General features: G+C 28.5%; 1 protein-coding gene across 1 annotated transcript in view; it reads left to right on the top strand.

Annotated features, from left to right (window-relative positions):
• LOC111637559 (SRSF protein kinase 1-like) overlaps nucleotides 1-23,550 on the top strand; it is a 94,644-nt gene that overhangs the window by 42,351 nt on the left and 28,743 nt on the right. The window contains exons 5-9 of the mRNA XM_023383069.1: nucleotides 2,795-2,903; nucleotides 7,680-7,767; nucleotides 10,276-10,363; nucleotides 10,966-11,072; nucleotides 16,157-16,319. Of these exons, the coding sequence (XP_023238837.1) occupies nucleotides 2,795-2,903; nucleotides 7,680-7,767; nucleotides 10,276-10,363; nucleotides 10,966-11,072; nucleotides 16,157-16,319 (555 nt within the window). The remainder of the gene's footprint in view (nucleotides 1-2,794; nucleotides 2,904-7,679; nucleotides 7,768-10,275; nucleotides 10,364-10,965; nucleotides 11,073-16,156; nucleotides 16,320-23,550) is intronic.

The following is a 23,550-nucleotide window of genomic DNA, read 5'->3' as shown; positions in this document are numbered from 1 at the left end:
AAAACAAACACTGATACACAGCACAGTGGCACACCAACAGAAGAAGAACTCACAACTTATTGGTCTTCTCTTTGGTCCAATGCTGTTACACACAATGCTGTTGCAGGCTGGATCAAGGAGGAGAACAGAAAATTGCATAACATACCAAATATGCCCTGTGCTGAAATAAACATACACAACATTCGCTACGCTGTTAACAGAATACACAACTGGAAGACACCTGGTGTAGACAACATTCACAATTTCTGGTATAAAAAGTTTGCATCACTGCACCAGGAACTAGCTAAACATCTAACACACATCATCAATCCACAAGACATGCCAAAATTTCTTACTCAGGGCATCACCTACATGAAACCTAAAAACAACAAAACCACAGACCCCACACAATACAGACAATTACATGTCTTCCAACACTCTACAAATTATTGACATCCTGTATCACAAACAAAATATACAAACATGTTGAAGAACACGACATTCTTACAGAACAACAAAAAGGTTGCCGTAGAAATCACAGGGGATGCAAAGAACAGTTACTCATAGATTCAGTCATTCTACGGCAAGCACACAAACAACACAGAAACATACACATGGCATATATAGACTACAGAAAAGCATTCGACAGTGTTCCACACAGTTGGCTGCTACATATTCTACACATGTACAAAATACATCCATCACTCATTGCATTCTTCGAAAACACTATGCAGCACTGGAGAACAACACTACATCTCAGGGTTAGTAACACTTCCATACAAACAAACGAAATATTCATTAGGCGAGGAATTTTTCAAGGAGATTCCTTGAGTCCTCTCTGGTTCTGCCTAGCCCTGAATCCATTATCCAACATGTTAAACAACACGCAATACGGCTACAATATCAGACACGAAAAAACAACACAGTTTACACTCTCACATCTCATGTACATGGACGACATAAAACTTTATGCATCCACACAAAAACAACTTCATCAACTCCTACAAATCACACATTCATACACTAAGGACATACAAATGGAGTTTGGCCTAGACAAATGCAAAAAACTTCACATAGAAAAAGGAATCCTGAAGAAAGAAGATTTTGCACTTGGAAATGGAGACGTTATTGAATCCATGGAAGAGGGCGAGTTCTACAAGTACTTAGGATTCCAACAGGCCAAACTAACAGAACATACACAAATAAAGCAACGATTAATTAAAGAATACCAAAGTAGGTTAAACGCTATACTTAGAACACAGTTAAATGCAAAACACACAGTTAAAGCAATAAACACATATGTCATCCCAGTACTCACATACTCTTTTGGAGTTATACATTGGACTCACACAGATCTCGAGCAACTCCAAAGGAAAACAAGAACAACACTTACTAAGCATAAACAACATCATCCTAAATCCGCCACAGAAAGATTAACCCTTCCACGTAAAGAAGGCGGACGTGGCCTGATTGACATAGTTAACCTTCACTACAAACAAATACAGTCACTGCGAGAGTTTTTCTACAAGAAACAAGAAACATCACAGTTACATAAAGCAGTAACTCTAGCAGACTCAAATAACACACCATTAAACTTACACTCACAACATACAGACATGACACAACATATAAAAAGCATAGACAACATTAAGCAATCATGGGCTCAAAAGGCTCTCCATGGCAGGCATCCTTACGACCTGGCCCAGGATTTTGTTGACAAAACTGCGTCAAACAGCTGGTTAGATCGGGGATGCCTCTTTGGGGAGACGGAAGGATTCATGATTGCCATACAGGATCAGGTCATAAATACTAAAAACTACAGAAAACACATACTCAAAGATACAACACTCACAAATGACACATGCAGAAAATGTCACATCATGCCAGAAACTATACAACACATCACTTCTGGTTGCAAGCTCTTGGCACAGACAGATTACTTACATAGACACAATCAAGTAGCAAATATAATACACCAAGAGCTTGCAAAGAAACACAAATTGGCAGACATCCACGAACCATACTACAAGTATATTCCACAGACAGTATTGGAAAATAACACGCACAAAATGTATTACGACAGAGCCATAATCACAGATAAAACAATTTACCACAACAGACCAGACATCACACTCATTGACAAACACAATAAAATCACATACATTATAGACATAGCCATTCCAAACACTCACAATGTACAAAACACATGCACTGAAAAAATTAGCAAGTACACAGAACTCGCCCAGGAAATAAGGCATCTGTGGAGGATGGATAGGGTGCTTATTGTACCTGTTGTTCTCTCCTGTACAGGTGTGATACCACACACACTATACAAAAGCCTGGAAACATTACAATTGAGTAGAAATACATACATGACACTACAGAAGGCCACTATATTGAATACATGCCACATTGTTAGGAAATTCCTGAATACAAACACACACACTGACACACTTAATTTTAGTTTTGTTTTGGTTGTTATGCCTTGACTTTGGTTCGGCATAGTACACAGTCACTGGTGTGAACCGAGTATAACTCACAAAATCCAACAAAATAATAATAATAATAATAATAATATCTTGTATAAATAAAGATTCTAATATAATTTTTGTTTGTTTTTATCTTAATTAAATTATTGTATTTTTTTTAAATTTTATAATGGTTTATGGTTAATTTGTTTACTACAATTATAGATAATTCTTCACTAAATTGAATATAAGTGTAATGTTATTTAACACAATTTTAACTATTATGATCATTCTTATAATTGGTTTATTTTAAAACAATCATTTTAAAAGTAATTAATGTTTTTTAGGTGGTTATCATCCTGTAAAAATTGGTGATTTGTTTCACAGTCGCTATCATGTTGTTAGGAAATTAGGTTGGGGTCACTTCTCTACAGTTTGGCTTTGTTGGGATTTAGTGTAAGTATGAAACTTCTAGGAAAAAAATTACTTAATTATTTAATAGGTTACAATTATAGTTAACTGATTGTTTAACTTTCTAGGTTTAAATATTTTATTTCAGGAATATCATATATTAAATTTGGCTTATTATAACAGTTTCGTAATTTTTTATTATTTGTTGTTTTATCAATTATAAAATATATTGTTGTAAAATATTGTAAACGTTTTTAATATTAAAACAAATATTAATAACTTTATGTTATAAGCTATAAAATCAGAATGAGTCAAGATGAAATATGTTTCTAAGTTTTATATACAGTATTACCCTATAACATGGGTTCATATAAGATGGATTCGTATAACACAGTGGAAAAATTGTGATCGTGTTCGTATAACATGCTAAAAGAGGCTCGTATAATATGGTAAAAGAATGAGACAGATTGTCATGGCCAACTTGTGTCTTGACAGGATTGGTCGAATCTGGACCAATAGTGACCGCTGTCCAGCAGCATGCATATATATGGACAGTTTAGGCGGGAAAGTTGATTTTGCTTTTGTCTGTATGTTGAGAGGTCGTGCTTGTCTCGACTAGGAGTTGTTATCGTCTGGCTTATGGCTTTGTGAAATTAAACCTGATTTCATCTAGTGGAAGTATACATCTGTTATCTCTGGTACATACATACTATCAATTAAGCTGTGTTTAAACTAAGTGTGTTAAATAAATTTAAGAAGATATTATAATACAAGGTGCATCTGAAAAGTTTGGTGAATGGTCCCATAGTTAAATAACCGTGCTGGTTAGGATGTTGTGCTCACGCAGATGTAGTGAGAGACTTGCCAACTAGTGGCCCCTAGCATTGAAATCACAAGAGTTAAATGGAAGTGTGCACAACAAACAATGCAACACAGTGTGAGAAGGAGTGTCACTGTGAAATGGAGCAATGTGTGAACATCAAGTTTTGCTTAAAATTAGGCAAAATTGCGATGGAGACACATGAAATGTTAGTGAAAGTGTATGGTGTGGAAGCAGTGAGTAAAAAATGTGTTTTTTGAATGGTTTAAATGCTTCAGAGATGGAAAGGAAGATGATGTTGATGATCCATGTTCTGGTCGACCGTCAACAAGTACAACTCCAGACGACATCGAACGAGTGCAACGGGTGCTTGCGGATGATCAGATAATGGATGCTTGCGGATGGTCTTTGAGAATGATAGCGGATTTGAAGATAAGCAAGGACAGTTTGAGCCCTTGACAGGCGCCAATCATCTGCAAGCATCTCATTCGATGTTGTCTGGAGTTGTGCTTGTTGACCATCGACCAGAGCATTTAAACCATTCAAAAACACACTTTTTACTCACTGCTTCCACACTATACACTTTCACTAACATTTCATGTGTCTCCATTGCCGTTTTGCCTAATTTTAAGCAAAACTTGATGTTCACACGTTGCTCCATTTTGCAGTGACACTCCTCACACTGACTGTGTTGCATTGCTTGTTGCAAGCACTTCTGTTTAACTGTTGCAATTTCAATGCTAGAGGCCACTAGTTAGCAATTCTCTCACTACGTCTACGTGAGTGCAACATCCTTAACCAGCACGGTTATTCAACTATGGGACCATTCATCGAACTTTTCAGATGCACCTTGTATGTACATAAAGTAGGTAAGTCTAATAATTTTTTTACAAAAGTCATGTATTTGTAAAATCTAATTGACTCGTACAACACAGATTCATATAACACAGAACATATCTACTGTGTTATAGGGAAGTCTACTGTATATAAAAATTAATTCATATATGGTGATGTGAATTAATTTTTAACTTTAGTGTAAAATAGTTTGTTTAACTATATACCAGAATATATGATTATTATATGCAACTTAATTATATACTGTATAAATCATGATTATATGATAAATCAAATACTATAAATAAACTTGTGTTTTAAAATTACTAAAGAAATATATAATTTGAAATAAAAGATTTTTTTATACATAATGTTGAACAAAAATTAAAAATTTGCATCATTAGATTATTTAACAATTACTTGTTATACTTTAATATTTAAATAATTTTAATATAATTACAATATTTTGAATGAATATTGACATTCAGAAATTTAGTTTTTCAGTATATTAGAGTTTAATACCGCCTAAATTAGTTAAAATATTTTATAAAATATTTAATTTTTTTGATGATCATAAATTAGTATAAAGTTATTGAGTCAAAATGCAATTTATGTTAATAAGTATAAACAAATTGTATTTTGATCTATTTAAATCTCTAAATAAATAAAACGTGTAACCGGTGTTTAATATTTGATTTTTGTATTCTAATATACCATAAATTTTTTAAGTTAGAATAATTTTTGATTAAATATCAATTAAAGTTGAAAAATTATTCTTTTAATGAATTTTTATTTTAAACCTATTTTTTATGGAAATTTTAATTGTATTAATTATATTTTAAATTGAATATTTTATGTTATGTAAAAAATTTCTTAATTTTAATAGTTTATCTTATATATATACTTCAGAATCTGACTAATTCAGATTAACTGGAAGAAAGCTTAGTCAAAATTAGAAAGTTTTTACTCAAATGCCTATTGTATGGTTTTTATAAAAAATACACTTTGAAGTCAAATTTGTCACAAGTCAAATACACTTTGAAGTCAAAATTTATATTTCACTTTAAATAAACAAATACAATGGTGTGATAAACTTTTATAATGCAAAAGTAGTAGGAACATCATTTTTATCTTTGGCAACATTTACTGATTTGAGCTTTAAAAAGAAGGTATTATATTTAATTAAATGTAAGATACACATTTATTCAGGTTTTAGTATCTCTGAAAATAGAGTGCATCTTAGATTTAATGTAATATTTATTAATGTGGTGACTGCTAGTTTCATATTTCTGTTGCTAGAAGTTACTAATTCTATTGTGTCATATTAAATATATGATTTTATTAGACCATTTGTATTAGCAAATGTATAAGAAGTTAGTTTAGCTCAAACTTGTTAGTTTATCACAATATCACCATAATTATTTGGAAGAAGATCCCAGAAAAAATTTTGCAGCAGTCTTTCAAGAAAACATTTCTGACACTTTAAATAGCATTGAGAATGATTGCATGTGAGAAAGAAATGATTCTATAAATTCTGTGTTGATTTAGAAGAATCTAATGCTGAAAGTGAAGAGGTTTCCAACTTTGATACCACAGAAAATAGTGTTATAAAATTGCAATTAAAATACATTATATATCTTTAAATCTTTTTTAAACAAATCTATATCAACAGGATCAGTTCTGTCCTCATAAACTTGTCTCAAGTTGTCCATTTTTCAAAAAAAAAATTTGTGAGTAAGCATGTGGAAATTAAGGCGCATCTTATATTTGAGTAAATTGATAATTTTTGTTTGTGATTCTTTTTCTAACTGTTTCTTGATCATATTTTGATGCATTTGTCTAAGAGTAATGTAACAGTTGTTAACGCTTGAACTGGAATGAACAAATTCATTATTTTAAAATTATACAATGCAAAATAGAAATCAAAATTATTGTGAAGTCTGAATTAGTGAGTGTTACTGTACATATAATTTAAGGAATGAAATCAGAACATTGATATAAAATTAAGTGATTTCTTAATTTTATGTTAATTTCTTCTCAATAAAAACTTATGATGCACTTTACAATATCCTATTTGTCTGATAAAACTAATAATAATTGAAATTTAATTTATATATTTTTAGAAAGTGTAAGTTTTCGTTGTTTCGTTTAAAAAATTTTTTATTGGAAATACTTATATAATGAACGAACTGGATAATAAAACACACCTTAATAATCCAGCTAATAAAAATTAATAATGTAAAAACGTTTTTGATCGTTTCTTAACGATCTTCTTCAGTTACCATAACATAGAATAAAATCGAACACAAAAAAAGAACGTAAATATGAAATTAAAATATAAATAACGGAAAAATAGCTGTGTTGATAAAATAAACGAAAAATATAAATTAATCTGAAAAAATGTCCCTAACAAAAATTATTTTTATTTTTATTTTTTCGGATTAATTTATATTTTTCGTTTATTTTATCAACACAGCTACTTTTCTGTTATTTATATTTTAATTTCGTATTTATGTTTTTTTTTTGTGTTCGATTTTATTCTATGTTATGGTAACTGAAGAAGATTGTTTAGAAATGATCAAAAACGTTTTTACATTATTAATTTTTATTAGCTGGATTATTAAAGGTGTGTTTTATTTATCTTATTGGGAAAATAACTAATTTCTTTTAAAGGTGTGTAATTTAATAAAATAGAACATTTAAATTGTGAACCAGGTTAATTATTGCTTGTAATATTCATATGTACAAATTTATTTTTAAAATAAATATGAATATAATTACATGTAAATAAACAACAAGTAATGGTGTGTTTTATTTGTTGCAACGCATTTTGATTTTTCAGATAGAATAAATTAATTTGTAGAATTGATTTTATTTTATGTAATAAAAAAATTCTAACAAAATAAATAAAAAGAAGTATTAAACATGTCATTTGGATAATTGATATAATTTTTCAAACTATAAAAGAAAAGTTGTGCTACTTTAATAATAATTATGAATTTTAAAAATTAGCAAATAATTAATGACTTAAATTTTTCTTTAATGCTTGCATTATCAATAGAAATTAGTCTGTGTGGATTTATAAAATCTGGAGGATTAATTGAATGCTTGTAACTTGTTTATTTTAGTTTAATAATAATAATAATAATAATTTGTGATATTTTTAGGGGAAAAAGGTTTGTGGCATTGAAATTAGTGAAAAGTGCATCTCATTATACAGAGACTGCTATAGATGAAATAAAATTATTGAGATGTGTAAGTAAATAAGTTTTACATATTTTATTGAATTTAAGTACTTGGTTTTTTTTTACATTTAATACATATATAAAAAATTTTGAAATAATTGAAAAATAAAGAACTAGAAAAAAATTTTCAAGGAAATCAACTCATCTTAATCTTCTTAAAATAAATATTTTTTTTTAAATTTGAAACATCAAAAAGAATGTTTGGAGAGGTATTTTTGAATTAATTTGATTTTAAATCAGAATATTAAAATTTCTTAATTTATTTGTTTTCATAAATGTACAAACATTAACCTCAAAGCTGAAATAGAATTAAATTTTACAATCTCAAGAATAAATAGAATAAAACCAGCTTATATTTTAAAAATAAATAGTTTTTAAAGTTATGCCAAACATTATAATATTTTGTTATAACTAAATTTAAATCAAAATATAACACTAAACAAATTAGGATAAAATAGTGTATTACAAAGAAATGATGCTCAAATTTTATTCTTCCTTACAGCAATAGTTAATTTGATAAATTAGTTTGTTAATTCATATACAGTAGAGCATCGATTATCTGACCCCCCCAATTAACTGTCACATCAGTTAACCGACCGTTCTAATCGGCAAATTTCAAATGTCCGCTAGTGATGTGGCACTACAATATTTGGTTATGTCTTGGCTACTTTAATATTATTTTTGTTAAATTTTTGTGTGTTTTAGCTGGCAACACTGGCTCGACCATGAAAGAGAGGCCAGTATTTAAACGAGACTTAATTTTCTAATTATGAGTGGTTGTTTGTTTTGTGAGCAATAAAATAATTTAAAGATAATTTTTAACGATGCAATAGTGACGATTATTATTTTTAAAAAAATTTTGTTATGTTTAACATCGATGAAAATTCAACGTGAAGTAGGTTAATAGCGATATACTAATTACATGGGATATACTAATATACTATACTAATAATGTATTTTTTTCATTCTTTTCGATTATCTGATTTTTTCAGTTATCCGACCAACCCGAGTCCCCAATTGAGTCGGATAATCGATGCTCTACTGTATATTNAAATAATTGAAAAATAAAGAACTAGAAAAAAATTTTCAAGGAAATCAACTCATCTTAATCTTCTTAAAATAAATATTTTTTTTTAAATTTGAAACATCAAAAAGAATGTTTGGAGAGGTATTTTTGAATTAATTTGATTTTAAATCAGAATATTAAAATTTCTTAATTTATTTGTTTTCATAAATGTACAAACATTAACCTCAAAGCTGAAATAGAATTAAATTTTACAATCTCAAGAATAAATAGAATAAAACCAGCTTATATTTTAAAAATAAATAGTTTTTAAAGTTATGCCAAACATTATAATATTTTGTTATAACTAAATTTAAATCAAAATATAACACTAAACAAATTAGGATAAAATAGTGTATTACAAAGAAATGATGCTCAAATTTTATTCTTCCTTACAGCAATAGTTAATTTGATAAATTAGTTTGTTAATTCATATACAGTAGAGCATCGATTATCTGACCCCCCCCAATTAACTGTCACATCAGTTAACCGACCGTTCTAATCGGCAAATTTCAAATGTCCGCTAGTGATGTGGCACTACAATATTTGGTTATGTCTTGGCTACTTTAATATTATTTTTGTTAAATTTTTGTGTGTTTTAGCTGGCAACACTGGCTCGACCATGAAAGAGAGGCCAGTATTTAAACGAGACTTAATTTTCTAATTATGAGTGGTTGTTTGTTTTGTGAGCAATAAAATAATTTAAAGATAATTTTTAACGATGCAATAGTGACGATTATTATTTTTAAAAAAATTTTGTTATGTTTAACATCGATGAAAATTCAACGTGAAGTAGGTTAATAGCGATATACTAATTACATGGGATATACTAATATACTATACTAATAATGTATTTTTTTCATTCTTTTCGATTATCTGATTTTTTCAGTTATCCGACCAACCCGAGTCCCCAATTGAGTCGGATAATCGATGCTCTACTGTATTTTTTTTTTTTTTATCTAATTACTAGACATTTATGTAAAACAGTGTACAATGATTCTTGATTTTGGAGACAATAACAAAGGATTATTCTTACATTAATTAACATTTTTTTTATTACATTCTTTTCATGCGAATTAAGTGAAAAATTTTATTTATTTATTTAAACAATTTTAAGCGAATTAATAAATATATTTTTGGATAATGATTTTTTAGATATTGACTTTATTTACTTCCATTCTATACCTTATGTTAAAAATATAGTTTTTTTTTTTTAACATAAAATTTACATTTAAAAAGACCTTAAAAATCTTGAATCAAACTGAAAATAAAAAAACATTAGGAATGTCAAAAATTACAGTATTAAATTGTAATTTTTGACCTTCCTAATATTTTTTAATATTACAATATGATGGAATTTCGGATTTTTAATGCTTCAGTTGTTTTTTCATTTTTAATGAGTAATTTTTACTATTAATTAGATATGTATTTAAATTATTTTATTTTTTTATATAGGTTAGAGACAGTGATATTGATGATCCTTTCAGAGAAAAAGTAGTTCAATTATTGGATGATTTTAAGATATCAGGAGTAAATGGTACTCGTATCCTTTTTATTATAGCATTAAAAATAAATTCAAGGTAAGATTTAAACAAGTCATTTCAATTTTAATTTATTTCTTTAAAATTGTATATTGGATATACAGATGATTGGATAATATTTGAGAAAAACTAAAATAATAGCAACAAAACATAGAGATAAGTTGTTTCAAATCTTCCATTGATAAGGATAAATTTATCTTTTCTCAGAAACATAAAAAGATATACAGGTTTTTTTGAACAGGATTGCATACATTTTCCACTGATTTTTCATGTATAATTGCACTGCATATAATTGCTGTTTTACAAGTTTGATAATTCTGAAGTTTTTCAAACTTTGTGTTAGCATAGACTAATATGAATTATTGGTCAGCTGGAAATAAATGTTGGGAGACTGATATTTTATAAAATTACTTTAATGATACATTTAAATTAATTTTTGTATTAGGTCATTTAATTTTGTTGTTGTTTGATCTTTTTATGATGTTATTATCTATTATAGACAAATGATTTCCTCTTGCATTTCAAATGACTAGTATTTATTGAATGAAATTATTCAGAATTATCTTATTATAAAAAATCAAAAGTATTCTTAACCAACTAATAGATGTATGTATGGTGTTTGAAGTATTGGGCCACAATTTGTTGAAATTAATAATCCGTTCTAATTATCAAGGAATACCCCTTCAAAATGTAAAAACAATTATTCGTCAGGTAAGTTAATCTAAAAATTATTTAATTGAACTATAAAGAGATTTAACCTAATTTTTTTCTTAACTATTATAAATAAATATTTCAAATTATTATTGTAAAAAGCAATTAAATTAATAGCGAGGTTGAGGCTAAAGTTTTAAACGCGAAAACGTGTACGTCGGACGTTTATCGCCACTTTCCTGTAAGCCTAGAAATTTGACAATGATGTTTGGAATGTCAAGCATGATTCCACTGACTATCCAAACACCATTGTCAAACTTCTAGGCTTACAGGAAAGCGGCGCTGAACGTCCAATGTACACGTTTTCACATTTAAAACTTTGGCCTCAACCTCGCTAATGTTTAGTCTTTTACAAAGAATTGTTTCTTTATATTTGATTTATAAACATTGTTTAATAATTCTTATTTTATAAAACAAAACTCAAAATTGCAACATTTTGTTGAATTAAGACAGACATCAAGTGAAATAACTATTAGTTTGAGAATATTATTATTTTTGTAGTAATTTATAGATTTTGTAATATGTAAAGATGATTTAACATTTATTTCGAACTTCTTGTATCCTGTTTTATCTACAAATATTCTTAAACATTTTAATTTAGTAATTTTAACCTCTGTAATTCAGTTATTGTTTTCCATTAATTTATTATTATTCCTTGCTATACACCAACCAATGCCAAATATTATCGGGCTAGAAATGGCTATAATATTAATAATTTATAAGACAATTTCGCACTAGAGTTAGGTGTTAGGAGCCATCTCTTGATAAATTAAATAATTTAGAACTAGAAAAGAATTGGCTGGCGCAGGACTCAAACTGCTCTGGGCTGATTCGAAAAGAATTGGCCCAGAGCAGTTTCCAGTAGTTCTAAATTATTTAATTAAAATTATAATTATTAAATTTATCAAGAGATGGTGCCTAATGCCTAACTCTAGTGCCAAATTGTCTTATAAATTATTAATATTATAGCCATTTCTAGTCTGATAATATTCGGCATTGGTTGGTGTATAGCTTTAAAACAGTGGTTATCAACTTTTTTTGTTGATGTACCCCATTAGCCTATTAGTTATTTTTCAAGTACCCCATATATTTTTGTATGTAAATTTTATAATTACTGCATTAGATGTATACAGCCCTTATAACCCTTATAACTGAGTGCCATAAAAATTCTAACTATAACTAAAAGTGAATTACTTATTTTACATAAATAATAATAAAGTTAATCAGGTACGTACATTTATTTATTATTATTTGATAAGTATATTATATAAAATCACAGAATACATGCATAAATTACATTTCCTAAAAATAAATAATTATAATTAACGATAAAGAAAATTTAAATTATTCTACAATAATTTCTAACAAAATTTAGTGGAATATTTGTTGTGATAAATCTTCAGCAATTTTTTCAAAATTTGGTTCCCATGTTGTTAAATAGAGATTATTATTGTGTACTTACAATGTAATGGCTGCAAATTTATAACGTGCAGAACAATAAATGAATCTTTCAATTTTTGTAACAAACATAAGAGAGGTTGAGGCAGACGTTTTAAACGTGTAAACGTGTAGGTCGGACGTTCGGCGCCGCTTTCCCGTAAGCCTAAAAGTTTGACAGTGGTGTTTGGATAGTCGGTGGAATCACGCTCGACATTCCAAACACCATCGTCAAACTTCTAGGCTTACGGGAAAGAGGCACCGAATGTCCGTCCTACACGTTTACACGTTTAAAACGTCTGCCTCAACCTCTCTATAATGTCTAAATTTGCTAAATATCAAGTAATGCGTGCATGCATGGTGGGGGTATGATCCAGGCCTCGTTATTCCTAATAGCAGTAGTCCAGTAAAAAACACAAAACGCCCAAATCTCATTGAGCAATAATTATAAAATAGAATAAAAATTTTTTTCTATTCTAAAATTAATGCTCGGTTAAACCGTAATTTTACTAGACTACAGATTCACTCAACACTAACAGCACAAATAGACAGACAAATCAAATGGATAAACAAATTGTTTGGACTGTTAAAAGGGAAATCAGTGTTCATACTGGGATATTTTAAAGCAAGTTTTTGTCGTTTCTTGTGTTAATAATTTATAGCAAATTGATTAACATACTTTCATTTTATAATGAAAGTTAGGTGTACCCCTTTGATTTATGCTCGTACTCCTAGGGGTACATGTACCCCCGGTTGAGAACCACTGCTTTAAAATATATTGGGTTTAGTGATGATGTTTGTTTATTATTCCTTGTATAAAAACATATATATTTTAAGAAACTATGTTATTTATATACATTTTCATTTATAACAGTTATACAGTTGAGTCAAAAGCATTTGATAAGGGAGCAGTTTGCTTAAGAAAGCATTCTCACATGTTCCCAATTTTCCTGTTTTACATTAGTGGGACCCCTTTTAATAGAGCACCAGATAGCAGAGCAGTCAATTTAAGTGAGTGCCTTGTTGGTTGCATTTTTAGTACACAGTCTGCATAAGAGTACTATTCTAAGGAAGATTATAAGAACTCATCTTATTGGGATTGATCTGTATAAATATTTGATATTTGGAAGGAACAAGCCAATGACAATGAATAAGAAAAAATATCATTGTTAGGTTTTGAGTGGATACACAAAATAAGGTGTATTTGTTATGTAGAGAACTCATTTCTGCTTTTAATTTTTGTAATATGGTATAAAATAAAAATATTTTTCAAAGTGGACAATTGGTGAATATATCCCCTCTATCCCTTAAGAATTGTCACTGTGGTCTAACTTTAATCATACAGTATATCACTGCTCATGTGCAGAGTGACAGGACTCTCTATACTATGGTGTGTATTGTGAGATTTGGTAAAACCTTCCATTGGTCAGTTTTCTAACATGGATAGTCAAAAGATATCTTACAGAATCATAAAGAAGAGAGACATATATGAGAAGCAGCTATATACCATGTTAAAAAATCCAGCAATGAGTTGCATAACTTTCCTGGCTAAAACACTTAAAATTTTATTTGACACCATCTGTTATAATATTCTATTTAAAAACTTTTTATATTATTGATTATTATAAAATGGCAAAAGGCTTAGTTTTGAGGGTAGAGACGAGTTTTATAAAAAAATTATAAATGCAAATAATGAGTAAAATCTTCATTAAGTTTGACCCCCACTGGAGATATGACATATGATTCTATCTCCCCACTCTCTTGACCTTTATCACAAAATTTAGTATCAATGCCCCTAACACACAAATCTCTGCAAAATTTCAGAAATTTTCGACAAAAGGCATAAGTGTTATTAAGCTTCAAAGTGGGTGAATAAAATTGTACTTCCATACACAAACACACTAACATCCATACATATACAGAAATGCAAAAAAACCTTGAAATTTGTATGTATTTCTCTGTTTCAAGTCCCAAGTTCAAAAATTAAAAATCTTGGGAGGTCATTTCTTTGACCGATCGTACTTTCTCTCTGTTATATATAACAGCTGGGAAAGTAAAAGTATCATGAACTACATACGAATAGCACAGATTACATGTTCATTCTGATTTCATGTTGAACAAGACAAGAAGTGATTATGGGCAGATTTTGGAGGTCACGGGTCCTGTCCTTACTTTAAACCAGTGCTGTACTTTGTTTTTTATACTGTACAACCCATTAGACAGCATTCAGAAAGTTTGGATAAAAGATGTTCACATCTTTTTACCTAGTCACCTACTGTATTTCTAAGAAGTGAAAGTAATGTGACTATATTTGCTAATTATTCAATAGAGCAATACAATTGATAATATATATGGATAGATCAAAGGCAGGTTTCAGAGATTTCCCCTTGACCAAAAAATAATTTATTTGTTTGAACTTCAAAATATTGTTTTTAAAAACATTTTTGCCATGCACATGTTAATAAAAGGTCCTTATTAATTTTTCAAATGTTTAAAATATTGAGTTAGTCTCTGGATTTTTCTGGATCTACCACTGATGATACAGGAATGAAAACTAATATGTAAGTACAAGAAAATTATGTGATAATGAATTTAAATGTTTCCAAATGTGTTATAAATTACATAGAACTCCTAAAACATGAAAAATTGAAGAGAACTGAATAACATTAACAACTCCCTCAAAGAAAATAAAGTGGATGTGAAAAAGTCCAGTATCTAATATCAACACTTCATGGTGTCTCAAAATATAATATAATTCTCATCAGTTATGCACAATTTTAAAAAGAGTTATCATCATTTGCATGCTCTAATATTGGTAATCTTTCCTAGAACAGTTAATATTAACAACTATTTTGTACAGCTGATTAGAAACATTTTCGTGAATAAATGAAAATATTTTTGATCATACTTGATTATCATCAAATTTAAAATATTTTGGAGATTCCTACTAATTTATTTGTTTCTTTCACAATCAAGTAATATCTAAGTGCTATGCTTACATTTATATAAAACACATATTATCTTAAGATATCTAGTAGAATCAAATAAATATCTGTAAATTTCTTAATTTTACAAAATAGTAAATACTTAGCATTTAATAAAATTACAGTATAACAGTTATGCATGTTACAACAGTTAAAAGTCCATTTTAATATCATTAATAGCATAGTCTCCAATTATACATCATATGAATTGTTGGACTGCAATTTGAAAAAACTGTAGATCTATGAATTTCCACTGTATCCATCTGTCTGTTTGTTTGTCTGTCTGTCTTAATCTTGAGAATTGTGTTAAGTAGATGAAAGTTGAGACCAGATATATAAAGCTTAGAGGCAGGAGGCCCCAATTAACTATATATGAACTTTTGGTTTGCACTAGAAGTCATGTTATTTCAATTCAAAAATTTTTTTCTGGACAGAGTTAGATAGATGACAGGCATGACACTATTGCTGATAGGAAAAGTATGATGTACAGGCGCAAGGGCAAGACACTACTAAAAAATTGAGAACGTTGTGATGAAAAATTGCAGCCCAGCATTGTGACAATGCCAATAAATAATTGCTTGTTGATACTTAAATTTTTACTCTTATTAATTTAAAACAAAAAATATCCATTGTATAAATATTTAGAAACTTTTATTATCATAGGTTTTAGAAGGACTTGAATATCTTCATACCAAATGCAAAATAATACATACAGATATCAAGCCAGAAAATATTCTTATCACAGTAGATGAAACTTATATACGGAAATTAGCTTATGAAGCTACTCAATGGCAAAAAATGGGTCTTAGGCTACCTGGATCTCTTGGTGAGTATATTTTTAAATGATTTAAAACATAAGAAATAATTTTAGCTATAAAAATCAAACATGTTAACTTTAGAAAACCTTAGAAGTTTGTAATCTATTATGAAGTAATGTCTTTATTGTTTTAATAAAAATTAATATTATCAAATTATGTAAGATTAAAGATGCTTTTCCTTATTCAATGCTAAATAAATTAAATCTTTAAGATAATTTTTGTTGTATTTTAACATTTTTAGATAATGTTATTTTTATTATTATAAATAGAAGTTTAATATATAAACAAGTTGATTTTAATTAGAATATACGTCACAGCTTTTGAAGAAATAACTATGGTCAAACTTCTAGATTTGATGTACTGTACATATTGTCCTGAGTCTGCAATTTTGATTTTTTTGAGAAAATATTTTACTTCACAATTCAGCTACTAGAGCATTTGGTGCTGCTGTCCCTTTAATATCTTCTCAAAATGCAACATTTTCCTAAAATTTCCAATAGTCAGAGGACCTTTTGTAAACTTTTAACAGTGTATTGTGCTGTCATTGCTGTTTCATTTATAGAAGAGTTTAACAAGTAACCACAATCAGGCAGAGTGTGAGATGACTGTTTGCCTATTGAAGAATTCTGAAGAACATTTTGCAACTTTGTTTATACTCAATTCATTAGGAAAAAAAAAACATAATATGCACATTAAGGAGACAGCAGCACCAAATTTTGCTCTATCAGTTGAATTTTGAAGTAAAATTTTTCCTGAAAATTGAAATTGCATACTCATGACAGTTTGTATTTTGTGTAGAAAGTTTTGAACATAGCTCTTTATGATCATCTTGTATATTAAATTTTTATGATTCTTATACATAAGTAAGAATAATTTTAAATTATAATTTTAAGTAAATAATTGAATTTACATCTTAAAACTAATAAACATCTTAAAACTAATAAACATTTTTCATCAAAGAAATTTTTTTTGTAGTTTTAAATAAGGAAATTACAATATGTTAAATAAACAATACAGATCATTTATGACTTAAAAATTGTTACAAATCAAAATAACTGATGTGTTGTCTTTGAACTAACTGTATTAAGACAGTATCATCTTCTTTTGATCTTTAATATTTAGAATGATGAAAAATTTTGTTTGTCAGTTGAAAATGCGAGTTTTAATATGGCATATCAAAAACAACTTAGAGGTATAAAAGTATTTGTACAGAAAAACAAGTTGTCTGAAAGTCAAGGATTGCCTGTATATATATATGATAAATTGATTGATCTTTGTTACTTAGAGAGAATTCAAATTTGAAATTGTTACCGTTGTAGTAGTATAATCATAATAATAGAAAATATCTAGTTTAAAATTCACAATGAATATTGAAAGTAATTTAAAATAAAGCAGCAACATTTTAACACTGTTCTATTTTAAATTAGTATTAAATTTAGTCCTTCACTTTAAAAAATCAAGGTTAATATAACTGAGTGATTTCACATTATCTTGGTTTGTCATCTATTTCTCATAAATTACATATGGCATTAATTTTTACTTTCACTTTTTTAATACAAAATTTTCTTTCATCTGCATGTTAAAAAGAAAAAGGAAATCACAAAAATAAAATAGCATCTAGAAAATATTATTTACATTTTCACTGAAAACATTTCACTACTCTTCAAATAATTTTTGACAAGACTATGTCTTGTTTATAAAATCATACTGCCGTTTTATGTTACCAGCATAGAGGTACGAAGGAGTACATGTCAAGAGTTAATATTTAGCTCAGAGTACTAGGTGCCCGAATCATTTGCGCATAAAAAAATCCAGACTTGTAGGTAGTCGGGATCGAGAATCGAGTCAAAATAAAATACAAAATGGCAACCCTCTTCTACAAACAGGCAAAACAGCCACCTCACCCCACCAAAGTCAGGTAGGGGAGAGTACCACCCACAGTCATTCTAAGAAGTGAACAACTCTGACCTTAAGACTGAACACGTAGTTTCTTCTATGTTAAATAAAATTTGTAATCTAATTTTGTAAATTTGGGAGTGCTTCAAATATGACGTTAAAACGGTTTTATGTTGTTACAAGTGGAGTTTTTTAACATTATCTAGTATAGTAAATCGTGGGACTGATAAAAATTTGACGTTATATTAGGGTTGTCGTTACATTCGATGACGTTATAATCGGGTTAAACTGTATGTTGTTTGTGCAAAATAAAAATAATAATTTCAGATGATACAATAGCCACGATTATTTTTTTCAAAAATGGGAAATTTTTGTTACGCATCAACAAAAATGGGCCAACGCGCAATGGAGAGAAATTTTGAAATTGGATGGGTTAATTTCATCGAAAATGCATCGTGGCCAGAGAAGTTTGAATGCTCATGCCCAAAAGCAGCAATACCAAAGAAGATTAGAGAATGAGAATGAGACCCGACTTAAGCGTCAAAGTGATTCTGCTTAGTAGTGAGTCTCTGAGACATAGTCTTGTTCCAAATATGGTTTTGCTATTTTACTTGTTTAGAAATAAATTATTCAATTAAAATAGAATTTTAAAAATTACTTAAATTATATGTTAAACAATTTTATGAGAAATACATAAATACAAATTCTCTTTTAAATTACAGTTACAAAGAAAAAAAGAGTTACTAATGAATTTTGAGATAATGTATTTGGAATATTTATTTTTTAAAATCACATTTTGTAATTTATTTTTAAAAATAAAGTATTTTTGATAGTTATTGAATTTGAAAATTTAAAGGTCTTGATCAGTCATCTTTAGGTTCTAAACATACTATTAATATGTACATTCTGCATTCAAGAATGTATAACATTTAGAATCAATCATACACTATTCTTTGTTTAATATTTTTATTTTAATTGTTAATTTTTAAATTTCAAATGTAGCTTATGATTGATTTCAACTATTATATGTTCTTAAATATAGAATCCATATATTATGTTTAGAACCTGATGATAAGCAATGATTTATATTTAAATGAATTATGTTGGTATGAGGGTTTCTCTTCTCAAGTATTGATGTTCATTCATGTATTTCTTTTTTTATAGTCTTATACATTAATATCTTTTTGGCTGATGACCTAAATATTGAAATTACACTTTTGTATGTATAATAAGATATTTTTATTTCTAATTGGTTTTTACAATAAATATTGTATTAAAATTTGCATTTGTGATATAACAAAATTTAAAATGATTCCATTTACATTTTGCAAAGGAAGTAAAAAATAAAAAATATGTACAAGTGAAACTATTTTTGAATTGCTTTTAGATTCAAAAATTTGTCATAAAACTATGGTTCAGCACAAATTAACACCATACAACTGAATTTGTGTGTGTAATTCTTAACACTTCCTGGTTCTGTTGACCTAGTTTCTTCACTGCATGCTGGCTGATTTAAGTGATTTTATTATATTTTCTACTGAGAATAAAAAATGATTGACAAAAGCTAGGGTAAAAGTGAAAACAGAGTCTGATTTTGGGAACATTTAACTATATATTTTTCAATTTTGATGTGTGCAGGCTTTATTTTTATGTATTGTGTTTTAATGTTATTTAGACATGTTTTAGAGATAGAGATAAAATGAAGAAAATTAAAAAATGCAATAAAGCTTTTAACATTTGTCTTTTTAAGTAACAAATATATAGTACATTGATGAATCTATCTATAATGATGATTTACTGTATCAATATCATTAGTATACTTTCCTCTGACTAGTCATTTTTCATAATTGCATTGGTTTAGCAAATGTGGATGAGATGGCATTAGCACTGTCAGAAATATGGGAATCTGACTTTTGCATTGAGAATATCTAAAAAATATATGAATTATGTAATATTATATAATATATACAGGTTTAAAAATAATAATGAAATTACATGGCATATTTGTACTTTTTTATTTCAGTTAGGCCTAAAATATAATCACCACACTTTTGTTAGATAAATCAACATAATCATGACTATATTTGTTCATTTCTTCATTAATAAATTCAAACAATTTTTGTTCAGCACATTTATTTGCCATATCTGAACTTAACTCACATATACAAAATAAAATGACTTGAAATTCACTTGCAAAATGTGGAGATGAAACTTTGAATCGAATGATGCACATGGTTCTAAGAAATAGCTTATATTTCAAATTTCTGAGAAAATGGTGCCCACTGTTAGTTAACAGACACACAAAATTCATATTGTGATTGCTGAAAATGTAATGTTACATTTTAAAGCTAGAAATAACTTGATATATAGAGGAATGTAATATTGCATTTGCTGTTTTTACCTAAGAATTCGTAAAACGTAATATTATGTTTCTAGCAGGATAAGTGTTAAGCTTTCTCTTATACGTGATGTGATTTCTGATTAATTTTTTCATGTAGCAAATCTCTTCTACCAGTCCAACATGTTGAAAATTTTCACTTTTGACATTTTATAGTGTGAATGGATTTTACTAAGCAAATAAAAATTGCTTTCAGTTTTTCATTTGTTTTCACTACTTACTATCAGTGTGAACTAACCTTTAGAATGACTCTTCATTTTTTCATGTGACTAGGATTTCAGTGGAAAGAGACAACTGACCTTACATACTTGTATAATGTGTGGCAAATCTATTGGAAAAAACCAAAAAACAAACAAACCTTAGTCAATGTTTTAAGTGTACTGTACATGACACAATTTCATACTGTTTAACTTTTCCTTTTATATATTGTTTAAATTATTAGAAGTTCAATATATATATACACCATGGGCAAATGCGGCTCTTGCTGAAAGTGTTAATTTCCACTTTTTATTATTTTTTTTACAATTTTAATTCCACAATTTTGTGAAAATATGTTTATTAAAAAAATTCGATATTTGTTTTATATAATATTTATATATTATATAATAAAATCGCGGTACAGAATAAAAAAGTACAGAACTGCAGCTCCCATGCATTTTGCAAAACCTACATTTTGGCTCCCACTGACCTCTTGCTTGCCCACTCCTGATATATATCTTAATTACTTTCCTTTTGACATTTGTGACGTTTGACATCAGTAATTTATTTGACATATACTGGTAATTCATTGTTAATGTGGACTAACTTGAAGTATGTACATTATTCACTTTTTCGCTATGTTTAAGTAATTGCTTTAAATTTTTCCATTTCAGAGTGAATAATGCTTAAATGAGTGAAAAGTACTTATGATACTGAAAAATATAAATATAAGTGTGAAATCATATAAATGAAAATCATAATTGAAGTGTTTTATAATAGAGAGAATACCATGCAGAAAATATAATTTTAACATATAATTGCAAAAATGTACAACTAAGAAAGATATAAACAGGATTCAACTGTAAGTTGAGCATATGAGTATTTGTGTACACAGGGTATTCCAGAAGGAAAGATCAATATTCTGGGAGATGAAAGATTAATTTAAGCAAAAATGTTTATATAAACACAGGCTTTTTCCTGAATGGTTTCTGATATAGAGCTAAAATTTGCACATCTTGATCGTATTTTCCCTAATTAATGAATTGGTCAGAATGGTGCTATTATCTGGCCACTAAGATAATAGAGACTTTTAATAATATAATAATAAAAACTTTTGTTAGAGATTGGATGAAGAATAAAGTGTACCAAAGAAAGGTGGACAGATGAGATGTAGCCTGCATAGTGGATGTTGTTGCCTGCATAAAGGAACATGCAAACATACTCAGATAAGGAATATGCTATGTTAACATGAGAGTAGAAAAATGCATTGAAATTGATGGTAAAATTTTTGAAAATTTATTATAAACTATTGGAAATTTGTCACTTAAAAAATAAATATTCAAATACCTCTACTTTAGAAATCATTTGGGATAGGACTGTTTATGTAAACATTTTGCTTAAAATAACTTATCCTTTTATGTCTGGAATATTGACCTTTTATCTTTGGTTGCCTTGTATGTGTGTGTGTGTGTGTATGTATGTATGTATGTATATATATATACACAACATACTCTTGATTATATATGCATTGTTGAAAGTTGATTATATCTAATGATGAAAATAAAAAAATGACATGCTTGAATAGTCACTCATTTTAGTGGATATATAGTCACTCTTTTTTCATATTGATACTGAACGTACAGTATATGTACTTTAGTCTATGATTATTGATTCTGTATACTGTAATGGATTAAAAAATTAATTACTGAATTCCAAAAGCAAACAAAAATCTCAAACTATTTACATAAAGAATAAGCACTTGTATATGTTTTATTTTTCTTAGTCTATATCAATTAGACAAATATACTTCAGGGCTTATCATACCAGTGAATGAGAATTAAATTACAAAGTCTTTAATGATTCTCTACAATAAGGTATGGCTCTTTTTCTTTTTTTTTTGACAATATATTGTATAGAACAATTAAAATGCATTTCGGGCCTATATGTCCCTCTTCAGTTAGTGTTCATAAAATTATACAAATACAAACTAGTGATGTAACGAATATTCGGTTACTATTCGGTATTTAGCCTATTGTTCACTATTCTGCCGAATACCTAAAAACAGGAGTAATACATAACAAAAACACAGTAAATTAATCATTTTGGTATTTAGATTTAATGTTATCAAGTTAGTGTTGTTTGTTTATATTTATTTATAACTTGTAACATGCACAAAATAAAAAGGAAAATAATATTAGTCACATGTATTCACAATTTATAATTACAAAGATCAGCACGTACATGTCTATCGTTGGAGAATCCTCGCACATCTGAAGGTCTGACCCTGCCTATCCTTCTTTTTAAGCGCTCATCTTTGCTCTTCCCTTTCTCTTTCCTCTATCGCTCTAATCCATGTATGCCTATGCATACATCATAATACGCGCTCACGATACTTTTCGATTTGTCACTTTTCCGTCGTAGAGTTCGCATTTTATAATTACATGACTCAGCCTGGTGATAACGGAGAAAAGAGACAGATAGAATGTCAGTATAAGTCACAGTTATGATTTTACAGATTCGAGACAGCTTGATAGCCTGAACAGCCCCAGGCTTTCGCCTGTGCACGCTAAGTGACTTTCTTTACAAGCATTTAGCTTTCCGAAGTCTATGACAACAATTATTTGGCATTGACGGCCGCGAATTTTGCGCCAATAAGCTGTCTCGACTTGTTCGATTATGTTATCAACTCAATTTCATATTTATTTTCACATTTTCACTTTGCAATCCTTCTCTGTTCTTTTTCCATT

This window comes from Centruroides sculpturatus, unplaced genomic scaffold (genome assembly GCF_000671375.1).
Source record: "Centruroides sculpturatus isolate CEXI.00-Female unplaced genomic scaffold, Cexi_2.0 scaffold53, whole genome shotgun sequence".
NCBI classification, from domain to species: Eukaryota; Metazoa; Arthropoda; class Arachnida; order Scorpiones; family Buthidae; genus Centruroides; species Centruroides sculpturatus.
Note: the sequence above shows the minus strand (reverse complement) of the source record. Positions and strands in the feature narration are given on the sequence as shown.